This window comes from Peromyscus californicus, unplaced genomic scaffold, assembly GCF_007827085.1.
Source record: "Peromyscus californicus insignis strain IS unplaced genomic scaffold, ASM782708v3 Scaffold_6__1_contigs__length_162567912, whole genome shotgun sequence".
Lineage (NCBI taxonomy): Eukaryota > Metazoa > Chordata > Mammalia > Rodentia > Cricetidae > Peromyscus > Peromyscus californicus.
In genome coordinates, this window is record NW_026294584.1 from 72,912,388 (window position 1) to 72,927,492 (window position 15,105).

The following is a 15,105-nucleotide window of genomic DNA, read 5'->3' on the forward strand; positions in this document are numbered from 1 at the left end:
AAATAAGAAGCATGTTGGTTTAAAGAAAATAACATATAAGTAGTAGTATAGGTGCTGTGTGCTGAGTTGAGACCCTAAAGTTCACAGTTTTAAGTCTTAATGCCTTGTATCCAGAATGTGACCTATCTGAAAGTAAGGTAAGATAAAAACGAGGTCATTATGGTGGACATTTAACTCTTTGTGACCAGTGTCTTCAAAGAAGAGTTGACTAGCACACAGACACATTTAGAGGGAGGCTCTGTAGAGACATGGAAAGAAGATGGAGGCAATGAGAGGGGCCTCAAGCAAGAAGAGCCCCGGGGGACACCTTGATCACGAACTTGGAAGCTACAAGTCTGCAGGACAGTAATTTTGCTGTTGAAGCCACAGATGGTGGCATTTTATTATGGCGGTCCCACCAAACCAACACATGAGGGAAGTACGGATGTGAAGAAGGTTGAGGTGATACCCAAAGGTTGAGTAACCGGCAAAGACCTGGGCTTCTCTCGTCTCTCATCCCTTCCAATTTCTAGATGCTAGGAATTGGAGTCTTGGCCTCCTTGCTATACAGAGGACTGGCCACTAAGGTCCGTGTCAGTGCACCTGGGAGGCAACTGTAGTCCTGAGGGTGGATTGTTGCGGACACTTTCCCGCCGGTTCAGACCTTTAAGAACCACAGGGTAGGCGTGCTTCCCATTTAAAGTGTGGAGAAATGGAACCTTCCGATTGGAGCACTTACATCCACCACAGGAGGTGAGCAGTCAGTCCTGCTCTCAGAGCTCACAGGCTATGCTCCGCCCTCAATTGCGGCACTGCCTCCAGCGAAGACCAGCAGCTTGGAGGATGCTCCTCCCTTCTTCCCTCCCGCTCTCCTAGAACGCTGGTTCCCCAGGAAGGGGAGGAGTTCTTCCTGGCGCGGAGGCCACCGTCGCCACGGCAACGCCGCTTTACTGGGCCCAACGGATTAGGCGGCCTGGGGCTGCAGGCGGCCGCGTGGCCTCGGGGTCAGCGCCAGCAGCATGGACAGCCTGTACGTGGAGGAGGTGGCCGCCTCCCTGGTCAGGGAGTTTCTTAGCAGAAAGGTAATGAATGGCTGGACACTCCAAAGCCCAGGAGGCCGCTCTAAAGTTGGGGGGCAGCCTGGGGTTTCCGTCAGTATCTTTGCACCTTCCGGGATGGGGGAGCATCCCACCCCTTGTGTTAGCCTCAGAGATTCCCGCTAAGAGCGCCCCTTTCTTGAGACAGGGAAACTACATTTCCCAGAAGCCAGCCCTTTCTAGTCCGAGGGTACTTCCACAGAGCCAGGCCGGCCCTTGGTCTGCTGCCCTCCCCTGGCACCAGTGGTCATGGCAGTGCCAGGTTGGCAAAGGTGTCCAGGGCAGAGTACGTTCTCCCAGCCTGGGGCACAGGACATGTCTCTAGGAAAGAACTTCCCCAAAGGAAAGTTCTGGACAGTCAGTTCTTGTGGTCATTTTAATCAAAAGTGGAAATTCCAGATCCTGCATGAACTTTTGTACAAGAATTATGTGAATTCTCGTATTGTCTCATCCCAGAAGAGTTTTCAAAATGTTTGTAAGTTAGGAGCATCTTGGGCACCCCATGGAGTCTAGGAGAGGAGGGTGCTTCATAGGGGCCAGGAGTTGGGCACTGGTTTGTATTTTACATGAAGTGGCTGAGGGCTATGCTCTAAGGGATCTGTACTTCCATGTGATGTCATATTCAGCTGGTCCAAGGGTCACTTATTTGAGATGGAAACACACACACACACACACACACACACACACACACACACACACACACACGGAACAAAGGGGAAGGATTTGAGGTCAGATAGTGGAAGTTTAGATATATGTTACTAGTTTGCAATGTACATTCGACATTACTACGTCATTTCTATAAACAGGAGCTTTGAAATTCCAATCACGTGTAATGTATAGTGAGGATTAGTGATTATATCTGATACTTACGTACAACATGCACATAGCTAATCAACTTTATACTTGCTTCCTCAGCTCTGATTGAGTTTGTTTTCAAATGCTTGTGTGCTTTTTTTTATGGTTTATGTTTATTTTGAAAAATTATGATGCATCTGGCTTCACTGTGTCTACCTTGACCTTCTCTTACTGAGTCTTGGGTTAAAGTTGGATTATCGGTGACGTGCTCAGAGGCTGATGGCTGAGTCTGGCACTAGATGTGGAAGCGTCAGAGAAGCCTTCATTTCTTGAGTGCAATCCAGAGCCCTCCCTGACATCCCGGGTCCCGTGATCAGAATTTGATCAGGATTGGTCCTGGGCTCACCTTGACTGTTTGCTCATTGGTACTTCCATTACAGCTGTCACACCTGCTTGTCTCACCTCGACAGGGCCAACACGCTGACCTCCCAACTGGGTACCACCTCAGAAACCATCTACCTACCTGACCGCCTCTTCCCTCCCTTGTTTTATCTAAAAGTATAAGAGAGGTATCTTTAGTTACTAACTGTGATGGATAGTTTTATGTCAGCTTGACATAAGCCAAAGTTATCTGAGAGGAGGGAACCTCAGTTAAGAAAATGCCTCTATGAGATCAGGCTGTATGCAAGTCTATAGGGCATTTTCTTAATTAATGATTGATGAGGGAGGGCCCAGCCCATTATGGGTAGGGCCATCCCTGGGCTGGTGGTCCTGGGTTCTATAAGAAAGCAGTTGAGCAAGCCATGCAGAACAAACCAGTAAGCAGCATCCTTCCGTGGCGTCTGCATGGAAACTCCTGCCTCCATGTTCTTGCCCTGTTTGAGTTCCTGTCCCATCTTCTATCAGTGATGAACAGTGAATGGAAGTGTAAGCCAAATACCCCAAATTGCTTTGGTCTTGGTGTTTCATCACAGCAATAGAAACCCAAACTAAGATACTCACAAAATCACAGAGAGCCAGAACTATGGGCTAGGGCAATTGCTTGTGTTTTTGGTGTTGGTGGTTGGGGTGGTTTTGAGACAGGGTCATATTTATATTGCCCAGGTTCTCTTCAAGCTCTCTCTGTAGCCCAGGCTGTCTTTAAACTCTCTATGTAGCTCAGGCTATATTCATACTCTTGAGTATCCTGCTTTTGACTCCTGTATTTGGAATTACGAGTTGCGCATCACCACGTCCAGTTGTAATTACTTTTCCTATTGCTTCTGATTTGGGGGCTGCTTCTGAGCCTGCCTCCTCCTTCACCCAGCCTTCTTTTCCCCTACCACTGAGTGAGGTTTTTGTTTTCCAGCATTTGGAGCCATTATAATGTTTTGAGCACAAAGACTGAAGGAATAGTTGCAGCCTATCTAGTCTGGGATCCATCAGGAGCAAGGGATATCCCTGGCCCTGCAGGAAGGGGTTGAGACATCTTCTGCAGGCATTGGGTGGTCATAGTGTCCTGTGATGGGAGGAGGTAGCTCTTGTGGCTGTTTTCCAATGAGGATGCCAAGCTCCTGGAGGCAGGGGGCAGGATTCCCCCAGTTGACTGTCTGTCACTAGACCTTGGTCTCTGTGTGTTTAGGGTGGGTGATGGGTAGTGGTTTGATGGTGACTTGGCAGACATTCATGAGGTGCTCTGCAGGAGACTGGGTGCCAGTCAGGCTTCCTGGCTAGACTGATGTGGATCATGTGACTTCAAACATGTCTCCTGGCTTCCTCTGCTGAAAAGTTAAGAGAACAATTGTTGGCCTTTTGACTGTATTTTTCCCCCCAAACTTCCGTTTATTTTGAAAGGTTCGTCTTTCATGGCCCCACGTCTAGGCCAGACACATAGCTCCGGAGCTGACTTTCAGCAAGCTAGTTACCTGGATTTCATTGTTATTTATAAAGTGGGTCCACAGCCCCAGCCTTAGCTGACCCCAAACCAAACTGACCAAGCCATCAAGGCCAGTGGTTTCATGAGAATGAATTCTGAAGTCAGCTTTGGGCCTCTGCTGTGGTCTTGCAAGGATGAGCCCAGTCCTAATGAGTCCCAGCAGTTTTCTGTTTACTGTGCGTCAGAGAAAGGAAGGTTTTCATTTCAAGTGGCCACCAGTGACTTAGACTTCTCCCCTCAGGGTTTGAAGAAGACATCTGTGACCATGGACCAGGAGCGCCCCCGCTGTGAGCTCAGCATCAACAGCAGAAATGATCTCCGCAAAGTTCTCCATCTGGAGTTTCTCTACAGGGAGAACAAGGTGAGCGCCTTGTGAGACAGTGTCCTTGCACCCAGGGCCTGGCAGCTGTGGCAGGAGGTTTGGGGACTGGCCAAGATGACAACTCTCAGAGTGAACTAGGTTCACCTCACCAGACCTGAGTGTCCCCTGGTGGGTCTGAGGGCACTTTGTCTTACCTATTCTTTGATCATTGTTCTCTGTGCTCCCCTTTCCCCACACACAATGGTATTTTTAGCAAGACTGCTTAAGGATATATTATGCAATATATATATTTATATATGTATATATTTTTTAAAATAAGATTTCCCTTCTGTGGTTGTAAATCTCTTGTAACATGTAGGTCAGCAGAAGTGGAAGCTAGGTTAAGCACACCCAGGTGTATGGGAGTTGAGAAAGCCAAGGGAATATGTTTTCTTGAGGTATAGAAGGCCCCCTAGTCCCAGACCCCTATCCCACCTGCTACCGTCATGCTGCCCTGGAGGCTTCTTCTGTGCCCTGTATTTGAAGTAGAACATTTTGTTTCAGTAGGGTCTGCCTTCCTCATGCCCATGGAGTTCCTTGATGGGCAGAGACCGTGTGTCTTTTTCATATTGTGTCCCCATATTTGATGAATTGTCTTATGACTTATTGAAGAATCTGTATGTATCTGTGTAATAAATGAGTGAGAGGCTAGAAGAGTCAATACATGAATATAAAAAGCTATAATCCTGACTTAATTTCTCTTTCTGTTAGAAGAAAGAGTCCTTTCCAACAAATGTTGCTTCATGCTTGGGCTTGATAGAAGAGTTAGAGAGAAACTAGTGAATAGTCATGAAGAGTGATATAATTCTGTGTTTGTTACACTTTAAAATGCAAGGCTATAAGTGACATCTCATGCAGAAGTCTGACATGTGAGATGTAAGGGAAGCCATGCTTTGGTGAGTAAAGTGAGGACATCCTGCCTTGGCCTTCTGGGCCAGCTTCTCTGGGCACAGTATGGAAGCTCTGAACCCACTGGAATGTTGGGAATTTGCCCTCTGGGGAGTGCTGTGACCCAAAGTGGCTGTTTGACATCTGATAGTCATTTACGGACTAGGGTAGAGATCCTTTTTCTTTTTTTGTTTCTTGAGACACAGTCTTATTCTGTAGCCAAGGCTGGGCCAAAACTTTCTGCGTAGCTCAGGCTAGCCTTAAACCACGGGCAATTCTGCTTCAGCCTTCTGAGTATTGGAATTACAAGTGCTACCAGGCCCAACATTGGGCTAGAGGTTGATTTTCAAAAGAAGACTTGGGTGTGGGGAGATGGTTTGGTGGTAAGAGTTTGAGTCTCCAGCAACCACATAAAAAGCTGTGCATTCCTCTTACACCAGCACTAGGGCCAGAGATGGGCAGAACCTAGGAATTTGCTTTCCAGCCAGCTTCCTGTGCAGTGAGACACCTTGTCTCAAGGCAATAAGGCAGACAATGATAAAGGATGGCACCTGACATCCCCCTCTGACTTCCACATGCCTGTGAACTGCTGTGCACACCTGTACACTTATGTGCATATACTACACACATACGCATACACACACATCACCCCCTCCCATACATAAACATAAATAAAATGAAATGAAATCCTAACTGATCGAATGGGTATGTAGGAATGAAAACAAGACTATTTGGAATATGCAGAAAAATCTCCAGGTCTCTTGACAACTAACCCACTGTTTAGGGCGTGGCAAAGAGGACCTTGGGTCAGACTGCCCTGTGTAAGTGCAAGGTGGTATTCCAGGCAGGTGTGCAGACCCCAACCACTGGCCCTCAGTTTATAGCAACTCTGCCTGCAGGAGCCCTTGTGATCCCTTTGAGGAGTTTAGGCCCCAGCAGCCAAGTGAGGTCAACCCCAGGCTGAGCTCCTCTTGTTCTCCATACATGCATGTGTACAGTCCTGGGTCAGGGATGCATTGACTTAGCAGCCTGTGCCCTTCAGTTATTGGATTTGGAAGTAAGGGCATGGGATGTTCATGTTAGGGAGATATTTCTCAGGGACTAGGACCTTTACCCAGAAATCCAAAGACCCATACTGGTCCCCTGACATGTTCACCTAATTTCTTAGGAGTATCTTGTTATTTAAGTTATTTTTATTTTTCTACCACACCATCGTCTCTCTAAAGTAGCTATTATCTTCAAAACTTAAGGTATCATCAGACCTGGGTAAATCCCTGATTATTTGACATAAACAGTAATTTTTATCCATGATGGAATGAATTGGAGCCTATGTTTTAAAGAAAAATATACTTACTAGTCATCTGTTGCAAGTAGTTTTGAGATTTGCTGAGCCCAGAGCTTATCTGACCCCAGGGAAGCTCTACAGCTTGGTATGAATACTCCCATTGCCTTGTTTTTCCTGACAGTTAAGTGACAGATTAGAAAACCTACGTAAGACTGGGGTTTGGGGAAATGGTATTAGCTTCACTTCAAGGCTGTGTGTTCACTGTGAACTTAGTGCTATAATAAAAACTCACAAAAGTGTAATGTGGGCAGCCCAGGACCCCAGGGCACCTCACTGAGAGAAAAGGCAAGACCTTTAAAATAAATTGCATGTTTTCTTCAACTTGCTTCATTGGAATCTTAATTTAGACCAAAACAAAATAAATGTTTTGGTCTTATAAAAACCAAGTAAATAAACTTTATTTCTGACTTTAATTATCTGATAAGGCTGTTGAACTCAGTGTTGTCCACTGGTCATGGATCCTGGCCAGAGAGGAGGAGGGGAAGGACTTGGCCTGTGCTGAGGGCTCCACACCAGGTCCTTCATCGGACACTTGGCTGCTTGACTTGGCATACACCTCATGAAAGCTCATGTCTGGCCACAGCTCAGCAGGACCGAGTGCTCCCAGCTCCCAGCTCTTGGGGTGGAACTGATACTTGGCCAGATTCCTAAGTCAGACTGTGGATCACTGCTTGGACAACTAGGTGTCTGTTCAGATTATTTGGGGGGAGGGGTTCACGAGAAATCAAAGCTCTAATTCTTGCTGTTTGAATTTAGTAAGTCTCAGTTGGTCATGTATTTAAAAAAAAAAAAAAGAAATCCAAAAACTTCTAAAGAAAATATGCATGCAGGCAAGGCTGGAAAACACTGATATCATTTATTCTAAAAACTATTGCTTGAAGAGTTTCTTTACATACTTTTTTTATTTTAAATCATTGGGGTATAACCTGAGTCAGTCCCAGATGACTTTTTTCTTTTCATTTTAACCCCTTGCTTCAGGTTCTGCAGTCACTAGTGGTCAATGTTATTTACCTTTGTCTTTGCTATGACAAAATACCTAACAGAAACAACTTAGAGGATGGAAGTTTATCTGGGATCATGATTTTAGATATTTTGGTCCATCCTGATGGGTGGCTAGAATGTGAGTTGGCTTATAACATGATGTAGACCAGAAACAAAGAACATGGGCTGGAATCAGAGGCAGGTATGACCTTCAAAATCTTACCCCTTATTATCTATTTCTGCCAGCCAGTCCCCATCTCCTAAAGGCTCCACAGACATCCAAATAGTGCCACAAGCTAGTGACCAAGTACTCAGAACATGAGCCTGTAGGGGACATCCCAGAACACCCACTAATAAATGTTCAAGCCTGCTGTTGGTTTTTTTTTTTTTTAATTCTAGCCCCATGTTGGACACCAAAATGTTGTTTTTGGTATTTTACTCTTTTGTGGGGCCCACCAGCCAGCTCCTAAGTAAATCATTCATGGAGGCTTATTCTAAATTATGAAAGCCTGGCCTTAGCTTGGCTTATTTTCTTGCCAGCTTTCTTAACTTAAATTGTCTCATCTCCCTTTTGCCTCTGGGCTTTCCCCGTTCTTTTACCTGTAAATCTTATTCTTACTCTGTGGCTTGATGCGTAGCTGGGTGGCTGGCCCCTGGAGTCCTCCTTCTTCTCTGGATGTTCTCCATCTCCCTCTCTTCCCAGATTTCTCTTATATATTCTCTTTGTCTGCCAGCCTCGCCCATCCTTTCTCCTGCCTTGCTATTGGCCAGTTCTTTATTAGGCCATCAGATGTTTTACACAGGCGCAGTAACACAGCTTCACAGAGTTAAACAAATGCAGCATAAACAAAGGTAACGCACCTTAAAATAGTCTACTGCACAGGTCTCAACTGCTTCTTGGCTCTATAGAGGCCAGAGAGATGGTGGAAGGAGAGAGCTGACTACTCTAAGTGGTCTTCTGATTGCCACACACTTGCAGTGGCACCCCCACCCTATCAGTGAAGTGTAATACAAAATTAAAACTACATTTTTAAATGAAAAGATCTGTCTCTTCTGGTTGATTCCATAGGGAAAGAATGCAAAAGGAGATTAGCTTTGGACAGCCCTCTATTCACATCACAGTGCACAAGATGTTAGTTTTTCTGGAGTAGAGATGTCGTCTCTGTCTCTGAATCCCTACCCAGTACAGTGCCTGGCACACAGAATAAGGAAGTGTGTAGTGTGATGGAAAAGCTGGTAAACTTATGTCAGAGAATTGAGATGGTTACCCTTTCACTCCTCTCCTAACTCTGTATATTCAGTTAATGATATTTTTTTCCCTCCCCAATGATAGGCAAAGGAAAAGCCTCTAAAAACAAACCTTGAGCTCATAACCAGATACTTTCTGCACCATTCTGGGAACACAGACAACTTAAGTCAAGAAGCCCCGATCCCTGAACTCCCAGTTGCAAAGAAAAATAATAAACTGCCGTCAAGATGCTCAGAGACCACACTGGTGAATATATACGATCTTTCAGATGAAGACACAGGAAGACGAGTATCATGGTCAGAAGCCAGCAAAGCCAGGTACCTGCCTCTTCCTCCTCCTCCTCACTCTGCCTAGCAGCTTGTTTTGCTGCTGTAACAAATCACAGTGACTTGTTGATGCCAGGAAACAGAATCATATCCGCCTTCTTTAAAGTCAGCTGGGTCTAAGTGCCAGTCGTGTTTACAGACTACCTTCACAGAAACACCCAGCCTGTTCTTAGGTTCAGCGCCTGTGTATTCATTTTGATCCCCTTTGTTCTCCTCAGCCACGGGGTGGTCCTGCCCATGTCAGGGTGGGTCTTCTCCTATTCAGTTAAACCTTGCTGGAAATGCTCTCACAGGTGCACCCAGAGGTGTGTCTCACCAATCTCCTAGGTGATTCTAAGTCCGGTCATATTGGCAATGAGGATTAACCATCACAGATCTCATAGTTAGGGTTCCAGGGATCTGGATGTGCACATCTTTGGGTATCACTGTTGAGTTTACCACACTGTGTGTTTCAAATTCTCTGTCACAGAGCCATGTTATTTCTTCAAAAGGCCAGGAGAGTGGACCATTTTATGACAGTATTTACTTACGTTTCAAAAGGTTGACTTTATATCCCATGATTCCTAAGGTTCAGGGACTTGCTTTGATTTTCTTTGAAACAGGTACATGATATTCATAATTGAGCCTCCATTATTTGGAGAGTAGTTCCACCAGTTTGCAGCTATCCTATGGCACACATGCTCTCCAATGGTGTGTGTAACTCACACGATCACATACTGTATGAAGTCACCAGTAGTGGAGTTAGCTTCTGGAGAATGGGTCTTTTCTTCCACTTGGCAGAAAAGCATTTCTTTCTGAGGGTTGGAAAAGCTCAGTGCATGAATGTCAAGTCAAGAAAGCATGAGGCCACTATAGAGAAGTAACCTGAGGCTTTAAACATGAAAGATCAGGAGGTGGTATAAGGTGGCCCCTTTTGCAAAGACATTTGCTTCCTGTTTGGGAAAGTCAGTATTTCTGAGATCAAACCAAACAATGAGGTAGTTGAAGCCTCCAGGTCCTGATCCTACCATTTCCCCAAGCCTGATGCACCTTGGTACCTTCTATGCTTCCTTGCCCCTTTCTTTTTTTTTTCTTGCCTTTTTTTTTTTTTTTTTTTGTATCCTGTCAGCTCTTGGTTCCCAGTGATGCTAAATGCTGCTGCTCTTCCTGACATAATGACAAAGGCCTCTGTTCATATGTCCATCTTTTTTCCCTGTGTAACTCTTGTGAGTGCTGTCCTGGGCTCCATGCAGAGGTCAGCACATCCACAGATTCCACCCTGACCTGGACAGGGCAAGCCTTCCACAGTCCACACTGAGACAAGCCACTCCTTCCTTGAAGGTCACGAGGCACTCCCTGTAGCTTTTAGGAGAAACCCCAAGTACCTTAGGATAACTTTGCAAGTCTCTACCAGCCCAGCACCCACTGTTCACTGGAGCTAGTTCCCTCCCAGGCCTGTGTGCTCGGGCTTCAGGAATTCTCCAGGTGCTCTCTCTAGGTCACCCCAGCCTTCCTTGGCCTTGTCCTCTGCCTGACATTCCCCAATAATGGCACAAGCAACTGCTGCTTTCATGTGTGACCCAAGGCTTGCTGGGAGGTGTTACACAGTGTAGGTATCAGTACCATGTATACCAGGGACCAGGGGAAGAAATCTGGGATCAGTGGAGTGTGGGCCTCTGAGCAGCTCAGACAGAGCTCCTCTTTACCTCAGTCCTGTTCTTTCTCACTTCTTGCTTTTTTTTTTTTCTTTTGAGATTCAAGGTCTGGTTACTCTTAAAGACTTACTTTTGACTGGACTCAGACTTAAGTAGAAGTGCTCAGTGAGGCCAGCCTACGTCTCTTGGCGATCTGTCCCAGCCTTATCTCTGGCTTTCTTCATTCTCTTGGCCACAAGTTTAGCATATTCTGTAGCCTCCTCATTTTTCTTAGTGTGTTGTTTCTTTAGAGCAATGCATTGGCATCAGTGTTGCAGGACATGTAGAGTAACTGCAGCTGTGTCGCAGGGCATGTGGAGTGCTGAATCTTGGGTGCTTTGGTCCTGGGTTTCTTACTTTGCTTAACGTTATTATTGTACATGATGCCCACCATATTGTAGAACATCATCTTCTTTAAAGAGATTGAAAAGCTTTAGGATTCTGCTAGCTCTTGGGGCCCTGACTGCTGAGACACAGTAGAATATGTCAGTCAGTCCAGGAATCATCATCATCATCTTCCTCCTTCTCTTCTTCTTCTTTTTCAATAGCCAAGTTGAGAACACTCAGATTGGCATCAACATGCATCCCTGAATAGACTTAAGCTCCCTCTCTCCAGTTCTTGGTCTATAACAAGAATGCCGGTTCTCAACAGCTGGTGCAGTCTGCCTTGGGTCAATACACCTTGCTTCATGGGAAAACCTTGTTTGTCATTCCCACTAATTGGGATGACTAACACCCCTACTCTTTACCCAGGGCATTAGCAGCAGTGTGTGTGGCCATGTGCTTCTCATTAGAAAGCATGATGTTTGTGTTCATTTATTTCAGTGAGTTTCTGACAGCCAGTGGTTGGGAAGTGGATTCTCAGTTTCATCTAGACATGGCCCACCATCTAGGCGGCACCACCAAAGGAGAGCGCTTCTCGATCCTTTTTATTGTTTCTCACTTTTTTCTTTTGCTTCCGTTCCCTCCCCTCTTGCCTTGCACGCACACAACTGCATGTCTACACATGTTTTCAGCTTTACTGCACACCTGGAAATGTCAAAGTTGCCCTAGGTGTGTTCTCCGTGTACAGCAAGGCCACATGCCCAGCACTGCGCTGCAGGTTTCGTCCTTTATCGTTTGAGTCTGCAAGAACCAAGATGCTCTTCAGCCCTCAGCTGTTAGGATCCCTGTGGATCATCATCTCTGACTTTGCTTGTACACTGCTGCACTTGCCCTGATACTGAAGAAGTGCTTCCTATTCCTTACCTCTGCTGACAGAGTCTTGGCTCATTTCCAATTGTATATTTATAAATCATGGCTGACTTTGGGGTTTATTATTATCATTCATTTCGAGGCTCTGTTTTAATGGAAATACTGTGTTTTTGCAGGCATGACAATCTTGATGGGGATATACTCGGTAATTTCATGTCATCCAAAAAAAGCCCACAGAAAAGTAAGCCTGCGCACATGGTCCTGGGTGACAGCCTCCCTTTGGTTCCTGCGTGGGAGAAGGTGGAGCATCTTCATTCATCAGAGCCTTGCACAGATGTGAAGAGGCCAGTGGAGAGGACCAGGCCAAAGTCTGGCCTGATTTTCCGAGGCATGATGGCCGGGCCGGTCGCCAGCTCCCCGCAGGTGGGACTGCCACTCTTTCTGTTTCCTGTAGACTAGGGAGTGAGAGATGGGCTTCAGGCACGTCTGGCTGAGAAAGGCATGCATGTGGGGACAGGAAGCATGCCTGTCTGTTTTCTCTTTGGCTCCACTTTCAGTGACCCCGTGGATCCCCAGTGGGCTTCCCTGCCTCCCTGCCCTTAGTTTATCTACCCGAGTTAGTAAAATGGATGCTCTGATTTCATCCTCTTACTGCGAGTGAAGACACACGTTCCTGGCTTTGTCTTTGCAGTTCTAGAGCAGGATACTCCCTTCCTTAGTCTAGAGAATATCGTTGCTTACCACCATCATGGTTAAAGGGGAGTAGAAATCCTGGTCCTAAAGCTATCGTTTATTTTCTTCCATTTTCTTTTTTCTTTCAAATTGTAATAATTGCACTCATTGCTTGGTGGTTTCCTTTTAGGAGGGATCATGATTTGGTCTCATTAGGTGGAAGGGTCCAAGTGAGAGGACAGTGTGAAGAAGTTTTCAAAACAATAAATGGAAAATAGCAGCGTCACACCCTGTATTAGTAATGTGAGGGGGCTGGGCAGACCTACACTGGTTGTCTGTGGAGTGCTGCCTCTCCTGTCACGTAGCTGTGTGTCTGTGTCTGGATGAGTGTGTTGATGCTGGCACTAATTTTTTATCTCTTGTGGGTTAGGACAAAGAGCCGGATCCTCTCCCTGCCTCATCCAGTCCCGTGGCACCTTCGATCAAGGTTTTCATTTCTCTTGGCTGAGGTGCATGTTGGAAACCACCTGGGAACATCTGGCATTTCTCTACTCTTATGGTCACACATCTTGGTGTATTGATGAAGGAGTGAGAGTCTGCTTCCCTCTGTGTGGTCCATGCCACACCTTGGTGCTATGTCCTACCCAAGGCGTCTTGTCAAAGAAGGCAATCCATAAACTGGACCCTGTCCAGAGGAAAGTGGCTAGCCAGGGTGGAGAGAAGTTGGGAGAAAGCTTAGTCTTTGGAAGTGTTGAATCTTGAAAAGATAATTCTTATTGGCAGAATGTAAGAGATTTCTTCAAATGTGGAAGGAAGAATGGCCTAGTCCCAGGGTGGCAAATATGTGACTTTCAGACATTGGTGCCATCTTATAATGCCTTCCTCTGGCAGGCATTGCTAGTTAGTCATAGTGCCCTTGTTTTTCTGTTGGATCTCCCTGGGTACTTTGAATGGTCACCACCAGTGGAGTGATGTGCTGGCATTATGAGAGGAACTCTATTAGCCATCTTAGGTTTAGTCTGAGGCTCCTGAAGGCTGTCACATTTGTGTGTGGCACATGGTGTTTGTTCATGGGCCTTTGCAGGGTGGAGTGGTGTTGAGTCCCCTGAGGACTCTGGGAACACTACTGCACCCCTGGTTGGAAGTTGGTATGAGGATTGAACTTTAGAGCTGCCTCAGTGGGGACAGGATGTCACTCTCCCTGCTGGGGATGTGGCAGAAGGGAGCCTATCTAATTGAGAGCTTAGACTTCAGCAGTGGCTCTCAGACCTTTTAGTCTCAGGATCTCTTCGTGCATTTAACACTGAGGCTCCCTATAGCTTTTGTTTATGGGGGGATATCCATTGATATTTGCTATATTGGAAATTAAAACTTGGGTCTGGAGAGATAGCTCAGTGCTTAAGTATACTTGTTGGCTCTTCTAGAAGACCTGAGTTTAGTTCCCAGCACCCATCTTGGGTTGCTCATAACTGCCTGTAACTCCAGCTCCAGGAGATCTGACTCCCTCTTCTGGCCTCGTGTAGCCCAGGCTGGCCTCAGACTTGCTGTCTAGCTGAGGATGATCTTGAACTTCTAACCTTCCTGCTTCCAGCTCCCAATTGCTGGGATTATAAGTGTGTGTCACCACATCTGGTGTATGTGGTATTTGGACTCGAACCCAGGGCTTCATGTATGCTAAGCAAGCACACTATCAAACGGAGCTACATCCCCATCCCTTAGTGTGGAACCTTAAACCACATCATTGTGCTCTTTGTACTTTATCAGTTCCCATAGGCCTCTCATGCATGGTGAATCTTCTATGCCTGTATGATTAATGCATGATGCACCTGTCATTTGAAATATATTGGTTACTGAGTTATACAGATCTTCTAAATGGGGATACATTTTATTATATGGAAAAAAATAAAAAACAACGCATTTATTGATGTGACCTCCAAAGATTGCAGGAATTTTAAGTCCCTCCAAGCTCCCAAGCTCTGGATGGCTGATTTAGGATTCCCAAAATGTCTGATTTTTACCCTGCAGCTTTGTATTTTTTCACTGGAAACAGTACAGCATTTGTTTCCCTTGGTGTGACAAGCTCAGTTTATTTTCAAGAAATGTCTGCCAAATTCCAAGTCTGAACCACCATGGTCTGTCTGCCATTCCTTGACAATAACAGCAAGTTCACTTCACTCACAGTTAGATGGTTACACAAGCCGTAGCCACTATCCTTCTTACTAGGCGAGTGGGCATATGTACCTCCCATTTGGTTGCATGGGATACTGAAAAGATGTGTGCTGTGCACTCTAGGGTTAATAATGCTTACTAATGAAAGTTTCGGTTGGGCTTGTTCTTAAGTTAAATCAGCATTATAGCTGTTCATTAAAGTTTCGATCCATGTTCAAAGCCAGCAGTTTTTCCTACGGTTGCTGTGCATGTGAAGTCACACTGTGAAAAGACAAATTGGGTCCTGTTTGTACTGCTTCACTCAGTTGCCTGGCACTCTAACAAGGTGTCTGAGGATGGATATTACATAAACAGATTATTTAGGTCATAGTTTTGGAGGCTCAGAGTCTTAGGACTCCTTCCTATCTGCTCAGACTCTGGTCTCTTGTCCAATCGATGTCATGAAAGATGCCATCATGGCA

The 15,105-nt window shown here is 45.8% G+C and overlaps 1 protein-coding gene across 4 annotated transcripts in view; it reads left to right on the forward strand.

The window, feature by feature from the left end:
- The first annotated feature begins 815 nt into the window (after positions 1 to 815).
- The window catches only part of Mindy4 (MINDY lysine 48 deubiquitinase 4), a 135,647-nt gene continuing 121,357 nt past the window's right edge, over positions 816 to 15,105 (forward strand). Inside the window, exons 1-4 of one of the 4 annotated variants that reach the window (XM_052719592.1) lie at positions 816 to 1,061; positions 4,028 to 4,147; positions 8,695 to 8,927; positions 11,980 to 12,226. In XM_052719592.1, the coding sequence (XP_052575552.1) occupies positions 999 to 1,061; positions 4,028 to 4,147; positions 8,695 to 8,927; positions 11,980 to 12,226 (663 nt within the window). In that variant the 5' untranslated portion in view covers positions 816 to 998. The remainder of the gene's footprint in view (positions 1,062 to 4,027; positions 4,148 to 8,694; positions 8,928 to 11,979; positions 12,227 to 15,105) is intronic. The other 3 variants (XM_052719591.1, XM_052719590.1, XM_052719593.1) reach the window with 3 other exon arrangements.